The 19,962-nt window shown below is 34.3% G+C and overlaps 1 protein-coding gene across 2 annotated transcripts; it reads left to right on the top strand.

The window, feature by feature from the left end:
- The first annotated feature begins 2,812 nt into the window (after positions 1-2,812).
- LOC117911244 (kinesin-like protein KIN-7D, mitochondrial) lies at positions 2,813-18,037 on the top strand. Of its 2 annotated transcripts, XM_034825541.1 has the most exons (25): positions 2,813-3,465; positions 3,600-3,697; positions 4,188-4,277; positions 4,675-4,727; positions 5,074-5,139; positions 5,672-5,725; positions 5,900-5,959; positions 6,436-6,514; positions 6,637-6,704; positions 7,658-7,714; positions 7,807-7,911; positions 8,288-8,392; positions 8,573-8,680; positions 8,776-8,907; positions 9,094-9,276; positions 9,727-9,954; positions 11,914-12,054; positions 12,815-12,934; positions 13,071-13,121; positions 13,544-13,591; positions 13,711-13,857; positions 15,266-16,015; positions 16,690-16,819; positions 16,913-17,026; positions 17,684-18,037. In XM_034825541.1, exons 1-24 carry the CDS (start codon positions 3,119-3,121, stop codon positions 16,996-16,998), a joined length of 3,306 nt encoding a protein of 1,101 aa, XP_034681432.1. In that variant the 5' UTR covers positions 2,813-3,118; the 3' UTR covers positions 16,999-17,026; positions 17,684-18,037. The 2 variants fall into 2 exon arrangements, with proteins under 2 accessions (XP_034681432.1, XP_034681433.1); XM_034825542.1 differs by lacking the exon at positions 9,727-9,954.
- The last annotated feature ends 1,925 nt before the right edge of the window (positions 18,038-19,962 follow it).

The following is a 19,962-nucleotide window of genomic DNA, read 5'->3' as shown; positions in this document are numbered from 1 at the left end:
TCGAACATGTCTCTGCGCGTGGAGATCGCACCCTCTCAACTACCTTTCCCCCGTTGGTTGCCCGGATGCAAGTGTGCTTGTTCAATGAGTCCGTTGCGCAGCGCCAATAATGTGTGTCGTTTCTAAGATAATTATGAGGCTGCTTTGAGTGATACAAAATATTCTCAAATATGTAAAAGCGACCCAAATTAAATAATGTTAGTCATCTAAGAATATATAAATAATATTTTTGTTAATTTTTTTTTCATTTTTTATATTAAAATATACGAATAATTTAGATTTAGAAATTTGAGATTATTTCACGCGTGATGGATAAATTAACTATGAACAGATTAAGTATTTTCATAAATTTAATTATTGTTTAAATATTATATAAATAGGCTTTTTAACTCATAAAATACATTTGGTAATCTTTTGATAGTAAGCATTTATTATTAATTTGTTCTTCAAACATCTTTTTTGGAAGAGATTTTTAAGTGTTTTCAGCTTTTTTAAGTGTTAATATAAATAATTAAAAATACAAAGAATACTTTGTAAACTTTTGCATTATCAATTAGTATATGAAATGTTTAGAGCATGTGTTAGATATGAAATATGATAAGTTATAATAAATTATTTTATCACTTATCATATTTTATATATAATCAAATATGAAAAATATTAAGTAATAAAATATATTATCTACTATTTTTTCTATATCTCTTTTATACCATATACATTAATTCTATATTAAAATATAAAATACATATATCTCATATATTATAAATTTATTTGTTGATCGGTTTTTTTATTTTATATATATTCATTTTGTAAAATGTTTTTATCTATTATAAATTAAGTTTGTGGTTAAAAAATAAAAACTAAAAAAAATATGTATTAGATATATTATAAAATAATATTAATATATATACTAATATTTTATATATCTAATAACATAATATACAAAAATTTATTTATAAAGTTTAAATATTTTAATTTGTCTATTATGAATAATAACTTCCATATCTAAAAAATATTAAATGTAATATTTTTTTAAATAAAAGTATTTTTTTATCTTAATTTAACATTTAAATATTTTTTTATTGAATAAAAATATTAATTGAAGTTATTGTAAATTTTTAATAAATGGAGATTCCTTTTTCCGTGTTGGCATTCTCGAATAAGCGACACAATTGCATGGTGGAAAAGGGTAACAAATCAAAACAGGACGGACTGATGCCTAAGACTTGGCATCTCTCACTTATGCTCCCAAATATGGTAAATACGAATATCATCTGTTTTGCCTCAAATCTTAAATTTTTGTCCCCAAAAAAACAAAGGAAAAAATAGGATAAAGTATTTTTTTCATAAGTCATATAAGGATTTCCTGGAATGAAATTTTACTTTATAATATTAAATAAAAATATTTAAAAAATAATTTATCATTTTAAGTTAATAAAAGTATTTTACAAAGAAATATATTATAAAATTTTATTATATAACCAAGACACAAATTATTGTAGAAAAAAATCATAAGATACTTAAGTAATAAATAAAATCATTTATAATCATTGAGCAAATAATGATTTTATATTTTATATTATATAAATCCTATCATTTTATTTATTTTTTAAATAAAAATTTGTTGGTTGACATCAATAATAAAATAATAATTTTTTTAAACTTCTAAGATAAAAATAAAAAAATAATTTGCAAAGCACGCTAATTAAAAAAAAAGATATCGAGAAATAGAAATATAATAGGAGTCGATTTTTTTTTTTTTAAATTTGTATAGTTTTAATTGTATTTAATTTTAATTATATTCTAAAATTTCTCATTTATTGTAGTTCAAATGATGGTTTCTCTAGAGTAATATTTTTTTTTCTCACAATTAAAAAAAAAACCAGAACTAATTGTCTGATTTATGATATAACCAACAAATAAAAAAATGTAAGTGAATAAAAATAAAACTAATTTATAAAATGTGAGGTTTTTTACATTAAATTTTTTTATTTCTACGAAAAAACAATTATTTAAATGATTTGACAAATCTAGAAAAAAAGAAAATACATCCGAAATAAAAAATTATTACATGTTTGACACAAATAATACTAATTTTAAAATATTATAATATAATATTTTGTAAATGTTTTTCATATTTTCAATTTTCTTTTTACAATAATTGAAAAACCACTCGAGACCAACTCAAAAAACTGCCCCTCCCCTTTTTTTTTACTCCATCTACGTTGAAAATGCAAGCCGCAGCGGTGTTTCGGACGCAATGCGTGGGACCAAACAGGAAGGTAATGATCGGTTATTTGCTGACGTGTCGCAATCTCGCTGTATACTGACAGCACCACTATTTTTCCGACTCCGCTCCTCCTCCCTCCACGCTCACATTTTTGTTTTCTTTTCTTTTATTTATTTATTTTTTTTAAAAAAACTTTCCAACATCGCTCCAATGAAGAAACTCCTATACTCGCTTCCCCGCCGACTCATCGTAGGCTCTTTTGTACTTCAATAGAGAATTTCCGAAAACACCCTTGCATGTAGAGGTGTCGTGCATATTTGGCGAGTATGGATCGTAATTTGTACGGTAGCGATGTTAATTTAAGACAAATTTTAAGTTCCCGTTTTCGATTTGTCTGAAAGCGGCGGCCAGACTTATTCCCGCTCGTTTTGTGTTCATTTTTCAAAATCGTCTGAAGTCCACGTCAGCAGAACCCGCCACGTCACTCACCGTAATTTATCACTTGTTTTTAATCATTTGTTTTATTTTAATTTTATTATATATTCTTTTTTAAATTTCAAACTTGGGAAAAATCCACCCATCGTTCTCACTACCAGTTATTAGGGATCATCTCCACCTCTTCCTATCTCTCTCCATCTCTCTCTATACTCTGCAACTCTCTTTGTCTTAAAGAAGAAGAAACACTCTCTCTCTATCTCTCTCACTGTTCTCTCTCTACAGCTTCAAAGTGCGAAAGCATATTTTTTTTTTTTTGGTTTTAAAAAATAGCAATGTTCCTTGCTTTTGCTCCGCAGAGCATGTGAGCTCTGACATATTCTTCTCTTCTTCTTGTTCTTGGTTTCTTTGTCTCTTCATTTCCGATCCGAGTCGCGAACTCACTGAGTCACAATGGCGGCCTCGTCCTCGCGCGGCCGGAGCAGCTCCCCGTTTCATTACCGGAAACCGTCGAGTCCGTACTCGTCATCCTCGTCGTCGTCGTCGTTTATGAATGGAAAGCTTATGCCTCGATCGTGCTCGTCGTCGGCCTCTTCATTCCTCAACAACTCCGGCAATGGACTCGGCTCCAGATCCATAACGCCGAGCAGAGGCCGTGTTGACTCAATGTACGCCGGTCCGCGCGGATACGGCAGTCGAACGCCGGTGGCGTTCGCGTCGGATGAGTTGATTGGGGAGCTGATCGATGTGCCGAGGTCCGGGGATAGCATTTCGGTGACTATTCGGTTTAGGCCTTTGAGGTATGGTTAGATCTGCGGGAATTGGATCAGATCTATGGGCTTTTGGATTCAATGAGTTCGAATTTTTAATTGTAGGGTTGTGGTTTGAGGCAATGTGTTTGAATGCTTGGCAATTGTGAAATTTCTGGTTGTAGTGAGAGGGAGTTTCAGCGGGGAGATGAGATCGCTTGGTTTGCCGACGGGGATAAGATTGTTCGAAATGAGTATAATCCAGCTACAGCTTATGCATTTGGTACAATTCTTGAATTTATAATTTGAAATTGTAAATTCCAATCCGTCTGATATCAATTCTGCTTCAATTTATTGTTCAATTTTTAGAAGCTATAAGATATTGAAGCTGCTTACTGTGCAATCAGTATTTAGTACACTGGCATGTAATTTGCAATTTCTAATGAAATTCCATTGCTTTGGTAACTGCTGTTACAAAATTATAGTTTATAATGAAATTCCATTTCTGAGGAAGCTGACAGAAAGAAGGAAAATTTGAATTCTTACATTTTAAACCAAAAATTTGACAAACTCATTGAACAATAAATAGCTACTTCTGTTAATCTTAATTTTGTTTGGAAATACAATCAATGAAGAATGCATGGATTCAATCACTTTTTCCTCCTCCGTTAATCAGCAGCCAAACATAGAATAATAATTTTGCAATGCTTTAGTTGTAGTTGTGGTGAGGCTAGTGTATTCCTTGATGTTATCAATCCCTTGTTTCATGACAGATAGAGTTTTTGGACCATCTACTGGTTCTCAGGACGTTTATGATGTGGCTGCTCGACCTGTAGTCAAGGCTGCAATGGAGGGTATCAATGGTATGTTATCTTAAGTTTCTAACTCTAAAACCTTGTTTTTCTGTTAAATTTGTGAAAATAATTAATGCCATTCCTGCCATTGAGGCCTGGCTCAAGTGGTAAAGGGTTGCAGATGGCTTGTGGGAGGGTGGTTCAAGTTTCAAGTCCCAATGGGGACAAAAGATTTACTAATAAAAAAAAATGATGCCACTCCTACTTGATGCCATAATCAATTTAACAGAAATTATTTTAACAAAAATGCACCTAATAAAAATTAGGTGCCATTTATAATTGAAATCCTAAAAAAATATAGCTGGCTCTTAAATAAAATTGTATTAATTTAATATATTACTGTAATTGATTCTATTAACTCGTCTCAAAATATTTCTTAATTGAAATAATCTTTTTGATGTTGTAGGAACCGTTTTTGCTTATGGTGTTACAAGTAGTGGGAAGACACATACTATGCATGTAAGTTTGTTTCATTGCAATGATGCATTTCTGATTGATGCTCTTGGAGTTTCACTTATATAGACTCTAATAAAATAAAATCCCTTTAACCTTCACAAATGTATGTATAATGCACTCATATATATGTGCGTGAATGATTGTATCACTAGTACTTTTATTTTTTAGGTGTTCTAGTAACCTAGTTATATTTATCATGCTATATGGGTATTTTAATTGTTCTTCATGTTTCTGTCTTCCTATTCCCATTTTTTTCAAGGTTTCTATCAATATCTCAAGCATGATAGTCTCTTAAAGGAAAATTAGGAGTTATGTTTTGACATGTGTTTTTTCATATTAATCTTGACAGGGAGACCAAAATTCTCCAGGAATTATTCCGTTGGCCATAAAGGACGTTTTCAGCATTATCCAAGATGTAAGTTTTCATGCAATTTAGTTGGCTTTGTTGTTACATGTTGCCCTTCTTTCTCAAGTTATCATGTTTTCTTTGCCTTCCTTCTTTTAGAGAGAGAAAAAAAATCACTGCTGCACATTATAGGTTCAATGCAATGATGTATATATTATACTGCACCTTGATTCCAAGATGTTTTTTGTCAAATTATTCTTGCAGTTTAGCTATATGGGCACTGATTTTCTGTGTCCTTGAGAAGTTGTTAATTTTGAGTCCAAAGTTTTATGTTCATTTCCACTACCTCATCTTATTTTGTTAGAGAAATGAAAATTTGCATTTGGTTGTCAATTCAATAAGTATTTAGTATTCACCATTCACTAGCTTTGGTTTTGCATGATCATGTAATCATTCTTAAGCATTTTACTTGAATATTGATAACAAATACTTTAGTGGCCTGATTGCATCGTATTTTTTTCCTCATTTGTTGGAATTCTCCTTTCTTATATTGGACCATTAATGGATGAAGTATCAATGATTAACTGTGTTCTCACTTCAGACTCCAGGACGTGAGTTCTTACTTCGGGTGTCATATCTTGAAATCTACAATGAGGTTCGTAGCATTACACTTGACATAAATTTTACAATATGTGGCATGGGATTTGCTACTGTCATTTTTCTTTGGTTAGTATCATTATGAGTACTTATAAGAAAAATCATTATGAGCACTATGTCTGTGAAGTGGAAGTTATATTACTTATGGTGCTTCTTATTTGTCTATTATCAGGTGATAAATGACTTGCTTGATCCAACCGGTCAAAATTTGCGTGTTAGAGAAGACGCACAGGTTTCTTGCATACCTTGAGAAACTTGTTATGTTTTGATATCTTTGCTCCACAGAATTCTCATTCTTTCTTATGTTCTATTTATCCATCATCATTTTCATCACTCTCTCTCTCTCTTTTCTATTATTATTATTACATTATTTATTCTTGCTATTTTTAAGTAAAGGGCATATCTAATTTTGCTTACTAAAACTTGTGTATGGAGTTAATATTGCTGCAATGAGTAGAAAATAGGCTTAAAACTCTCAAACAGTAAAATTCCAAATCGACATTGAATCTAAGATAATATAGTTCCTCATCTTTTGATTCTAAACAATAGGTTTCATTATCTCAATGGTCAATCCTGTACAGCTTTACAAGATGTTCGGTGAAAATTTGTCCCCACAAAATTTTCTACTTTTATATTGAAAAATTCAAAATGTTGTCGAATTCTTGTTTATTGATTTGCTGATTTTCTATTCTGTCATTATGCCTTCAGGGAACTTACGTTGAAGGTATTAAGGAAGAAGTTGTTTTATCTCCAGGCCACGCTCTATCTTTTATTGCTGCTGGGGAAGGTATTCACAGGGATTGCTTCTGTTATGTGCATTTTTTTCTTTTTTCTTTGTGTTTATGATTTGTATTAATCAGTGCTGTAGAAGTTTTTGTGACTATGTTTTTACTGTTTTCTTAATGGCAGAGCATCGTCATGTTGGGTCCAACAATTTCAATCTGTTGAGTAGCCGTAGTCACACCATATTTACACTGGTATTAATACCTTACATTTTTTATTGCGTGTTTAAATTCACATTGCCTTGCCATGGAAAAAGGTGCTACTGCCACTTCTGTTTTTCTTTTGTGCTTGGATTGGTGAAGGTTAAAAAATTTGAAATGAAAATCATATGGTATAGGTGAGAAAGAGCTCTGCTGGATATAGGCTTTTTATTAAGTCTCTTATTGCAAATGAATTGGGTCGTGTTGGCAGTTGATTTTAGTCATCCAGATATAAGTCTTTTAGTTTAAACATAGAAGAGTGAGAGTGCATAAGAACGCGATAACTTTTGTTGTTGGGTTTAAAAAGTTGGTAGGAAATTTCTACTGTTATTAGTCAAATAAGATTTTTTCAGTTATGTCTTTTAAGGGGCATGCTTCTTTCTTTTGAAGGCATAATGAAAGTAATTCCTCAGCCATTATTTGTCCTTGGGAGGGCACTTATATGAGGTAAAGATGGTTGGAAGCATTAATTTATGAGGCATAACCAGTGAATTGTTTTGCTAGAATAAAAAAAGTTGTATATATAACTACTTAGCCCAGTTGAATACATCCACCAGCTGTCCAGGAGTGATATCTTGTAACTTGTAGTCAAAAGTGCATAAAACTGTTTTAGCTCGCTAAAATATGAGTAGTTCCTTTCAACAGATACTTCATTTGATCCATACCTTGCCCCTTCATTGGATTTGCGCTCGCATAAGTTGCAATCAAGATTGCTTTTGCTAGCTGACAAGTAACAGTCATCGAATCATTTTAGGATTGTTTTTTTTCAATTCCCTCTATACTTATGGATATTCAATCTTTTTGTATTTTGCATTTTTATGCCTTTAAAGGTTTTACACATAGTGGAGTAAGAGCATCTTTTTTGGCCTCCATCTTAAGGGGTATCCTTCATTTATTGTGCTTTCATTCTTCTGGTTCTCTGCCTCTAACGTGTATATGCTATGCAGATGATTGAAAGTAGCGACCATGATGATGAATACGATGGCGTGATTTTCTCTCAACTTGTATGGCTAACATCACTTATCATTCAAGAATATAGGTTGTCAACTTCTGTATCTTGCTATTCTTAATTCTTTGTTTTGTCTCTTTGCTTTAGAATCTGATTGATCTAGCTGGATCTGAGAGCTCAAAAACAGAAACTACTGGACTGAGGAGAAAGGAAGGATCTTACATAAACAAAAGCCTTCTAACTCTTGGAACTGTAGGTGCTTGAGAGCTTCTGATTTTCTATTTGTCTTTCTTTTGCATTGGTCATTATGGTATATCTTTGGTGTTCTTTCACTTCGTTCAGAGGTCTTCATAGCACCTCCCTGTAACTGTCTAAAAGTGCCTCTGTTGTTGATTTGATGGTTTCACTGAGTAACTAGTGCTTGGGAGGGTAAATATAGGACACGATTTATTTCTAGTTTTCTGAATTAACTATAATAATGCTTATGGGTGGATCCAGCAATCCAACATGCAACTCTTCACCACCTTTGCTATGTTAATTTTTTTTCTCCTTTATTATTTCTTGTTTTCTGTTTTCTTTATATATTATCTTCAAATGCCTAACTTGATTACACTGTTGTCATATAAAGGTAATAGGAAAACTGAGTGAGGGGAGGGCATCTCATGTTCCATATCGAGATTCTAAGCTTACTCGCCTTTTGCAATCTTCACTGAGTGGACATGGGCATGTTTCGGTGAGTCTGAGATGTGATGATGATTTTTTGGGTATGAGATATGATGTTGTTTGAATTTTAATATGACTTGATAGGTATAATGTACATGCACCCTCGTTTTCTTGACATTACTTTGCACTTGTCCTGAATCATATAATGCAATGATAATTGACAGAGTTCTTTTCTTTAAAATTTTCCCAGCTCATTTGCACAGTTACCCCTGCATCTAGTAACATGGAGGAAACACATAATACACTAAAGTTTGCAAGCAGAGCAAAGCGAGTGGAAATCTATGCCTCTCGTAATAAGGTCTAGCCTTACCTGAATATATGATATTATTTTTCAATGAACATGTCCAATAATGAAAAGGAAAGCTGACAATTATGCTGGTTTTGTAATTCCAGATTATTGATGAAAAATCTTTGATTAAGAAGTATCAAAGAGAGATCTCAACTCTCAAAGAAGAACTTGATCAGCTTAGAAGGGGAATGCTTGTTGGTGTCAGTCATGAGGAGATTATCAGCTTAAGGCAACAGGTTATCTTCTAAATTTATGTTGGTATTGAAGGCACTGGTCCAGTAAAGATCACTATTGGAAGTTTAATATCCTGAATCCAAATTTATGAACAGTTATTTCTTCTTGGTTTGTTAATCACAATTGAAACTGAGGACAACTGTTTTAGCTTCTCACACTGTGTTCACCCTTTGTTGTATATTGAATAGTTGGAAGAAGGTCAAGTGAAGATGCAGTCGAGATTGGAGGAAGAAGAGGAAGCAAAGGCTGCTCTCATGAGTAGAATTCAGAGGCTAACCAAGCTTATACTGGTTTCTACAAAGAATACACTTCCTGGTTGCTTAGGTGATGTGGTCAGTCATCAAAGGAGTCATTCTGTCGGTGAGGATGATGTGAGTTCCTGTTTCCAATTCAAAATATAGAGTGACATGGACCATGTAGTTTGGGCAATTTATTTTCATCCTAAATTTGTTTTGTAGTCTTTGAATTTGAATGTGGATCTGATTTTATTTTGATCAAATATGTGTGACTTTTAACCTGGAAATTTGGAGAAGTATCTTTGGTGTCATGAACAGTGTCAATGGTATTGATTATTGCTCTGTTAGGCAGTTTATCTTAGTAAAAATTGTCATTCCTGGCGCTCAACTATTTCTTAACTGTATAACTGTGTTTCCATAACTGCTTCTTTTTAGAACATCATTCCTCCCACTCCCTTCTCAAAAACAAACTAAAAGAAAGAAAAAAACAAAGACCATATTGAGTGTCTCAATTTTTCTTTAGATCTTGTTTTTGGATCCAGAAAACATGACCTTTGATTTTATTTTAATGCTTTTTTTGGTCAGAAATTGGATGTTATACGTGAGGGTCCTCTGCCTGCAGAAAATGAGAATCAGAAAGACTCCCCATCTTCTGCTTTGGCAATTCCATCAGATTTGACCTGTGATTTTAGACACAGAAGATCTTCCAGTAAATGGAATGAAGAACTATCACCTGCTAGCAGTACAGTTACTGAATCTACTCAAGCGGGAGAACTTATCAGTGGTTCTGCCTGTGGTTCAAAACTGCCAACAGTATGGTTTTTTTTTTTTTTCACTGCTTTTTTTTGTTCATTATCTATTTAGTATGCTAAACTAGTTAAGCACTCTTGTAGAATTATGTATTGCTATAAAAAGGCATAATCAATCTACCCTTCCCCAAGTCATTGCTGATGGATGGACCTGATCCAGTTTCCCATTTAGGGCCAAAATTTTGGACTGCCCTCTGGTTGTATTTTTATTGTGTTTTTGTTTCTCATTATATTATGTCAAAATCTACTGTAAATAGGCTTGCAAAAGCCTTTGCAACATACAGCAGTAATGGTAGATTCTTTGCTTTTTTTTTTTTTTTGGTTTTTGGTTTCTTCTTTGTTTGTTTGTTTTTTCTCTTTTTGGATGATGACTTTTCAGTTGAGGGTTTCAGCATATATAGTATTGAGACACTGCTTGTGTTTCTCTCGTGATTGTTTCTTTTCCTTTTTCTTTTGACTTTCCTTTTTCTTTGTTCCATGAATTCCAATAAAAGTTCTTTGGTGTTTTCCTGTATGCCAGAACCCAATTTTTTTCTGCATGGTTTACCTCATTTTTCTCTCTCCTTGTCTCAGATTTAAGGTGGAGATACAAAATCTGACTCAATCCAATGTTGATTTATTCATTCATTTATTTTTAAATAAATGTTACTCACATTCCTTATTACTGAATTGAGTGTGGATTGCATACTTGATTTCTAGATTTGACTTGTGATTTAATACAAATGTCTGATGAGGATCTTGACATATTAGCACCTGATGCCTGTTAATTATGACTTTGGTTAGGATCTTAGAGGACGCTTCTCTAATCCTTCGGTAATGAGGTTAAATAGATTTCAGAGATGTTTAAAAAAAGAAAGGGTGAGAGAAATAAGAAAGAGACAGGCAATGACACCTAGGATCATTACACAATCTCACCTACAAGAGGATACTACTCATCACACAAAAACCTCAAAAATATACCATTACAAGATTTCTATAGATTATTGTTTGTTGGAAATCAGGTTGACTTGGGGCACTGATAAGTTTGGAAACCATGTCAAGTAGGACTTGAACCTATCTGACCTGTTAACGCAGACCAAACTAGCAAGAAGACTCTCCTAAGGCTAACCCAATTATCATCCAGCAAGCCCAAAACTTGAAGTGACCAAAACATTTCTTAGATTAAAATATAAATCCTAGTAAACCAATGATTGACCTAAAATATTTGACTCTTTAAGTGAGTACTGACTGAGAATCTTGCCAAATATCAGTGTTAGCTCTAGAAGCAGCATTTCACTTCTTTTATGCTATTTTCAACACCTACATTGTGTATATTGCTTACTTCAGTCATCCCAGTTGGATGCATTATTGTACCTTTCTTGCCCTGATTTTTGCAGTTTTCCCTTCTTTCTTTCCTGCTGTCATGTTTCAAACCGGCAAAGATAGATTTTTTTTGTTGTAATGGAAAAATAGGCCAATTTTTGGTGTTTACATGTTGCCTTTTCATAACATTTATGACTTGCATAGCTATAGCAGTTCAATATTGACAGTAGGGTAACTGCAAGTTTATTCATGCAAACAATTCCAACTAGAGCTTTTCCTAATAAGGTTCCTGAGGTGCGTACTTATTCATTTATTTGTGCATATTTTATTTAGACATATAATTTTATTTTAAGCTGTATTTTGTTTCATACAGTAGGAGAAATTATTGCTATGATACCTTTTCTATTACATTCGTGGCTTGATTTTTGAACACATTAGATATTCTTATTCAGAATCGTTTTAACTATCTATTTGGTCATTTTCCTTTCGTATTTTAATTGTAAATTAGATCATTTGAAGCCACAATTTCAATGCATCTGTTTCTGGTAGAGGATAATATATACAGTGGGTTAAATACTAAGATAGTTTTTTCAATTTCTATTGAGTGGACATTGATATTCTTCCCTATCGGTGCTTATTATTTATTTATTTTGATCTGAAGGGTGGGATGACAATGTCTGATCAAATGGACCTCCTTGTTGAACAAGTTAAGATGCTTGCCGGAGAGATTGCATTCAGCACCAGTACTCTGAAGCGCTTGATGGAGCAGTCTGTGAATGATCCTGATGGCTCAAAAACTCAAGTATAGTATAATTCTCATTTGTCAAAACTGTGCTCTTCATATTAACATGTTGAATCAAGTTCAGAGTGCGCAAATGAGTTAATTTGAAATGCTGAAACCTGCATAGATGAGGAATTAATAGTACTCACCACACCTTTTTACGCACCTTTTTTCCTTGGCATAGTGAGCAAATTCATTAACTTATTTTGTTAGCCTTGTGTCATCTTCCCTGGTACTTTGGCGGATGGCTGGTTCTGGTTTTTATATTCCATTGATGTGTTTCAACAAGTTGACCTCTTGGAGAAAGGAAAATTATGACCCATGCTGGTTTGATGTTTCTCTGCTTTTGCACATTAAATTTGCTAAAGCTGGGAAACCCACTTGATTTCCTTGTGTTTTAAGCAAATCCAAAGTTCTGCCCTATATATCTTTTCATCTTTTGGATTATCATCATCATTTGACAATGATTTCTATGCAGTGGATTCAAATAGAGTCCAAATTTTTTATTTTTTATTTTTTCCATCTAAGTCTGACATCATAGTTCTTGGAATGGATTGAACTCTACTTTTATTGTGGTAGAATTTAGAGACCATATATATTCATCAAAGGCTCTGGTAAAGCCAATGTGTAATTGGTGTTGTAGAGAACTTAGATTTTCAAATACATGTAGTGATCACTATAATCCAGATTTGAAGGCGATAAATTTTCATGTAATGATTGTATTTTAAGTTATTTTTCTTTAATGTTAGATTCATTAATGTGCATGTTTTCTTAAACACAGATTCAGAACTTAGAACATGAGCTTCAAGAAAAGAAGAGGCAAATGAGGATTTTAGAACAACGCATGATGGAGACTGGTGAGGCTTCATTTGCTAATGCTTCAATGGTTGACATGCAGCAGGTGTTCTTTCTCTCTCTTCACCATATTTTTGATCCTTTTCCTTTCTTTCTTTTATTTTACATCTAAAAGCTAGTACTCCCTTTATTATCACATGAAAGTAACTCAGTAATTTGCTGTTATTTTTGTTTTGCAACAGACTGTTATGAAATTGATGACACAATGTAGTGAAAAAGGTTTTGAGCTTGAGGTGAGTAGTTTTATAAATTAATATTACTGTTTAAAGAAGCATCAATTGATCACTGTTTCTTCATTCCCATTAGATGGAAATTCATCCATGCAATAGTATCTTGTGTTTGCCTTTAATTTACCTGGTATCTTCTATTGGTAGGATACCTTTGGGGTGTGTTTGGTAAAAGAATGATGAATTGAAATAGGATTGGAATGGGGGAGAATCAAAATACCAAGTGCAAGAGAGTGATCCAAATCCTGGAAAGAGTGGGTTTTGGTTTCCGTGAGAGTGAGCTTTGATTCCTATTCCCATCTCTAAAAAGCAATTCAAAAGCAGTGATGAAGAATGTAATAAATTTCCCATTGAGAATCTGTATTCTGTCAATCCAAACATGTCCTTGATGTTCATTTGGTTAAAAACATTTTTATCAATTGGTGCAGATCAAAACTGCAGATAATCGTGTTCTCCAGGAGCAGCTGCAGAATAAGGTCAAAATAAGGACATTCTTCTTATTCATTTCCTCTAATTTTTTATATTATATGCTGGTATATGTCTCTTGCAAATAAATATACTTTTGTTGATTGTTTCCCCCTTTTTACACTGGCAGTGTGCGGAAAACATGGAATTGCAACAGAAAGTGGATCTTCTGCAACAGCAGCTTTCTTCAGGCACTGTTCAAAAATTGTCTTTGTCTTCTGAGCAGGGTGTATCAGAAGACTACATTGATGAGTTGAAAAAGAAAGTTCAGTCTCAGGTGCTTACTAGAATCTTTGCTGCTTTTGAATGGGCAGACTTTCATTGTCCACAATCTATATTTTTCCTCACAATGTTTCATCAGTATGTACTGTTTCTCAAAATAAAATAAAAACGAATATTGTATCGATTTCTGAACTTTTGTGGTTGCTATAGTGTTTCTTGACATTTTATGCATTGCTTTTCATTTCTGGGTGACTTTGGTTTCATATTCATTGGGAATGTCTCCACCACTCGTAATGACATGGGCTACCAGTTTGGATTGGGATGCATAATATTTGTGTTGATGGTAGTCTCTTATTTAGTTACTAAATTCATAATTGATTCCAGTTCACACTCTTAATGCTCATCTGTACTCTCAAGACATTTGGAATGTGGGCAGAAGGGGCTCCACTGCACTACAGTATCCAGTTTAATAGTAATTGAGAATCTTCAGAAGTATGGTATTGGACTATGCAATTTGGGTCATCACTCATTGTTACCTAGACAATATTGTAGTTTGACCATTTTTTTTTTTTGAAACATTATGATGTGTATAAATACTTATCTTGTAAAGATGTTTGAAATAGTTTGTAAAGCCTTTTTGCTATTGGGGTTTTGTTGATCACTACCCTTTCTAGGAGTAGAATTCCATTTTCATAACTTTTTGTATGTACACACGCACAATGCCTTCTACTACTCTTGCTTTCAGGTACTGGTGTATATGCAGTATCTTGATAAACATAATATTACAACCAAGTTTTGATGCTTATTGTGCACAGCATATGACAGCTGATGCTTGGTGGTTTTTCTTTGGATTATTTTTAAATAGATTTAGTCACTATTTTCTTTGTTGTGACTTACATGGATACATAAAAAATATATTACAAGCTTGTGTTGGACATGACAGGACTGGCTTGGGAACACCCTTTGTGTCCGATTTGCCCACCTTCAGACATATGCTTAACATTTTCCAAAGAAAGGAACATAATCCAAATTTACTAAAAATCCTGTAGGATGCTTTTGTATTATGGTCCTTCTCTTACATGGTTATTTTATGGGTGAAGTTCACTACTTGCTTGGATGAACTATGCAGACATGCCAACTTAAACTAGTGTATATAGGAAGAAAAAATGTTCGTTTCAACAATTTAGGGTTGTGTGGGTGCCCCCAGATTTGAAAACGAGATGGATCCAACACCTAGCCATGCATCTGCACTGCACCCAATAGTTGTATCTCAGTCCATTTAAGATGGCTATTTTAAGATTAATACCACCAATGGTACTACAACTGAGATGTTATAATCTGCATTGCATGCACTGTTTTTTGCAAAATGATTCTAAGAAAGGGAGTTATTTCAGTAATTCTATGGCTCCAATTCCTTTGCTTGTATTTTGGACTGATATAGATGTTTTTGTTGGTTTGTGCAGGAGATTGAGAATGAGAAACTAAAGCTTGAACAGGTTCAGATTTTAGAGGAGAACAGTGGACTACGGGTGCAGAACCAGAAATTGTCTGAAGAAGCTTCGTATGCAAAGGAACTAGCCTCTGCTGCTGCGGTTGAGCTGAAGAATTTGGCTGGTGAAGTTACTAAGATCTCATTACAGAATACGAAACTAGAAAAAGAATTGATTGCGGCTCGAGAGCTTGCTCATTCTCGGGGTTCCAATTTACAAGCCAGTAACAATGGTAATCGCAAGTATTCTGACAGTGCTAAACCTGGAAGGAAAGGCAGACTTCCTGGCCGAGCTAATGATATCTCTGGAGCAGTTTACGATGACTTTGAGTTGTGGAATCTTGATCCAGATGATCTAAAGATGGAACTGCAGGCAAGGAAACAACGTGAGATGGCTCTTGAGGCTGCTTTAGCTGATAAGGAACTAGTGGAAGATGATTACAGGAAAAAGCTTGAAGAGGCCAAGAAAAGGGAGTCAGCTTTGGAAAATGACTTAGCAAACATGTGGGTGCTGGTTGCTCAGTTAAAGAAAGAGGGTGGAGCCATCCCCGAGTCAAACACTGATGAGAGGCATCCCAATGAATTAGACCATGTGAATGATTTGAATCCAAAAATAGATGATACTGACAGTAAAAATACTGTCCTTAAAGAGATGCAAGTTCCAGATGTTATGAGGCCAGCTCATGACATTCCTAAGGAAGAGCCTCTAGTTGCTCGCCTGAAGGTAATACTTTATGTCCTCGTTGTCTCTTTGCTCTATTTATCATGATGATGGCGTTGTGTTAATTTTGTTTCACTTGATCAGACCCTTAGGCTTTATGGGCATTTTGAGAAATCAAATTTCTGTCTGGCAATGCATTTTGTTTGTCTGTTGAATTGAAATGAAGTTTGAGTCTGGCAGGGAAATGTGGCATTTAACCATTATTTTTAGGGGAAAGGGAAAGGAATGGTAATTAGAGAGAAAAAAACTGCATTTGCTTAATGTCGTGTCTTTTGTTTTAGGCTGTATGAAGATTTTGATTTCCGAAACAACCGCTAAGTATGGGGTTCAGTTCAGTTGCTAACTGTAGAGCATTTTCTGTAAATTAGCTAGTTGATGGATGCCTTTTCCATTTTGCCATCATCATCGCCTAATTTTTTTAGCATTATCTTAGTGGTAAACGGAAAAAAAAAATGTAAAATTTTATTTGGGAAATACGGGTTGACAAATTTGTAAAGTTTTATTTGCAATGCCTAACACATTATTTTGCTTTTCTTGATTCCTCTTAAAGAACCTGTAGAGTTTCTTTCAAGTTAGAAAGATTTATGAATTGTGTGCAACCAGAGTGTTATAGTTTCTCGAGGTTGATAGATTTAAGCGGGTTCTACATTTTTTAACTCTATTGTCATTCACCTCAGGCTCGAATGCAAGAGATGAAGGAAAAGGAGCAGAAATACCTGGGAAATGGAGATGCCAACTCCCACATCTGCAAAGTGTGTTTTGAGTCACCTACTGCAGCAATTCTTCTCCCATGCCGGCATTTTTGTTGTAAGTCATTTCAACTTTAATGTAGCGGAAATTTAGTTGCACTTTGGGGTCATTATTTATATAAATGAGAAATCTTTGGTGCTCCTTTTACAGTATGTAGATCCTGTTCGCTTGCTTGTTCTGAGTGTCCAATTTGTCGCACAAAGATTGCAGATCGGTTCTTTGCATTCACTTCCTAACACCGCCCATTATGCCCACTAAATGAAGGTGAGTTCGGGTTAATGTGGTCCTGATTAGTCCTCCCACTGGGGTTATGTTAGGTCACTTGATGACCCTGGTCATGTTGATTGGACAAAATTTTGGCAAAAAAAAGTGTGATAAGAGGAGACAAATAGGCCCTATTTGGAAATTGTTCTGCAAAACAGTTTTGTTAACTTAGGAAACATGTTTAACAAAACTTTAGACAACAATTTTTTGAAAATTTATTCTGAAAGCAAACTAATTTTTAAAACAAATTTGATGTTGATTTCAGTTATTTTTTGTACATTGTTTTGAGTAATAATTAAAAATATCTAGAATATTTTGAAAACTTTCATATTATTTGCAAGTGCATAGTATTTTCATGGAGACTTAGTTTTGGTAGTGATTTTATGAAACACTTTTAACTTTTCAAGTATTAAAAAGACTAAAAATGTTTTTTATAATTATTGTCAAATGCACTCTTAAGTGTTTCTCATTTGAGGATTTAAATAGAATTTTATTTGTGAATGGCCCGAGTAACTTTGTTACTCAGAACTGTTTTTGAAAATCTTCTGAAACAGACCCTTATTTGAGCAACCCTTTAGAGAAGACATGACGTGATAAATTTGATTTCTTTGGATCCAATTGTCCATGTATTTATTTTTTGTTTATTTTGTTTTGCAGGGGTTTGTCATCATTCACCTGTTTGCTATTTTCCGTGCAATGGTGGGTGGTGCAATTCTTTTATTAGTTTGCTTGTATGTAACTGTCTAAAAGGTATATCAATCAATATTTTGTTTGTGTCACCCCTATAAAATAAGAGGGGAAAAAAAAGGAAAAGATAAAAAAAAGGGAAAAAAGAAGATAAATTTTGAGGTTTCAGATACAGGATGTTGCTACTGTATTTTCCAAACACGCAGCAGAATGTTGTGATGTGTCATTTTTACTTCCATTGCAATGTATAGAAGAAACTTAATCATCCCTAAGAAGCTTGGTTTTTCTTTCCTTATCAAATTTGAATTCATGTATTCTTCTCCACCCCAAATCACACCTACGTATAAAATCATCTTTGCTATCTCTAATAGGAGTCATTCTTAAGATGCTTAATTTTCGTCTTGTATTTATTTTTTTCCACCAGTCGCAAGGACACTTCAGCTATGTTTGAGTCCAGAAAAGAAATAAGATAAAGAGGGAAAAAAAGTAAAAAAATAAAAAAATCCTACTTTTATTCTTTGGATGTCCTGCAAAAAAGTGAAAAAGAAATTATTAAAGAAAATAAAAAGTGTTAAAGGATTCTTTTTTTTTTTTAAAAAAAAGAAACTTAAGAAAAATATACATACATTTTTAATAATTTAGTATTCCTTTAACTACACTTTTGATAACTTTTGTATAAAATATTTTAAGTTTTATTAAAAAAATATAAAATTATCTTATCATTTCAAAAATTACTTTTAAATTGTTTAAAAATTTGTGATATTAGAAACCTTTTAAAAGCCTTTTGTCCTTTTAAGTTTAAATTTCAAAAGAGTTGTTTTATTACAGGGTCAAATATTCTGGGAATTATGCATAACCTTAATGAGGGCAAAACTTGGGAAATATAAGAAGCTGCCTCTTCCTATCTTCTATGGCTTAGTTGTGGGGCATGTAGGGACTCTTCTCCATGTGTCACTCTCCTCAGTATTGTCTGGATAACTGCCACAGTGCCCAGAGCTTTCCATTCAGACCACGAAGGCATGCGGCAAATGGCATTGGATTCCCTAAGCGGGCAATGTCTTTCGGCCAGCTTTCAAGCCCCCCTTTGCTACGTGTAATCATTTCCATTTGACATGGAAGTAACTAATAGAATCTTCCCCAACCCTTACATCCATGTCAATGGATTATCATGCACCGCCCCATACGTCCGGTAGGTTAAAACGACGACCAGTTGCATCATGACATACCATCTGACGGCACCTGCCAGCCGTCTTAAACTGTAATGATTGTCTTGCCACCTACTGAATAACCATCATTACAATGAAGGTTAAAGTGCCTATTCAACACTACAGTGGCTTTCTCTTGAGCACTATAAAAGGCCCTTTTGAAGCATAACCCAGGTACACACACTGAAGTTGACCTATTCACTCTCTTCTTGAAAGGATCTGATATACCTAACTTAAGCTTCGGAGAGGCGTGTTCGGACCACTTGTCCGGACATCCTTTGTGCAGGAAAGAAGCTTACCCAGTTCCCTATTGCTGGGCAAAAGCTCTGAGAGGCACATTGTGAAAAGGGTCTTACCTTAATTGACCTCGCATCAACATTGGTGCCGTCTGTGGGAAACGTTAAAGATGTCAATGCCTTCAAGAAGTCGATTGTTAGCCATGGGCAACGAAGGCTACTTCAACTGGTGTGAAAACATGGAAAGACGCCAACAAGAGAGTGAACGATAAGTATAGTCTCTGTTTTGGGAGACAAGGAGACTTAGAGAAGAGAATGGCGTATTGTGTGCCCAAGTATCCTCATCAGGCCCCTCTCACGATCGACAACCAAAAAGCCAACGAACAAACTTCAAGTTGAACGAGGAGTTGTTCTTTCCCAGGAACGCGAAGTTCCCTTCTGGCAGCCAGGAGATTTGACTTAATGAGAAGTTCCCACCAGCCCGCCAAACATTGCTAGACAAAAGCTCTGATTCCACCTACATCTCAACAAAAAGAAGACGTGATAGGAGGTCGCAGCTATTTGAAGCAATGTGGGCTCGGTTAGGGCCTTAGACACCTGGTATGGAGGGAAGACCATGTGTAGCAACGGTCTAGGAGGCCTACCCTGGTCCCTCGGCTGCAGCGGTCATGCGAGAATGACCTCTCCATCCATCAACACAGCAACAAGCAAAGGCTCTGATAGATCGAGGTCCGCCTAGCTTTGTCAGCAAACAACTGGATGACATGCTCTCCATGCCTTTTAACCCTTACATCATCAACTACGAGCC

Source organism: Vitis riparia, chromosome 3 (genome assembly GCF_004353265.1).
Source record: "Vitis riparia cultivar Riparia Gloire de Montpellier isolate 1030 chromosome 3, EGFV_Vit.rip_1.0, whole genome shotgun sequence".
Taxonomy (NCBI): domain Eukaryota; kingdom Viridiplantae; phylum Streptophyta; class Magnoliopsida; order Vitales; family Vitaceae; genus Vitis; species Vitis riparia.
This window is presented reverse-complemented; position numbering and strand designations above follow the sequence as displayed.

Excerpts from the sequence above, each read along its gene's own strand:
- LOC117911244 (XM_034825541.1), top strand. The coding sequence starts at position 3,119 with ATGGCGGCCTCGTCCTCGCGCGGCCGGAGCAGCTCCCCGTTTCATTAC. Across the intron at positions 3,466-3,599 it reads ATTCGGTTTAGGCCTTTGAG|TGAGAGGGAGTTTCAGCGGG; the intron begins GTATGGTTAGAT and ends TTCTGGTTGTAG. Across the intron at positions 9,955-11,913 it reads GTGGTTCAAAACTGCCAACA|GGTGGGATGACAATGTCTGA; the intron begins GTATGGTTTTTT and ends TTTGATCTGAAG.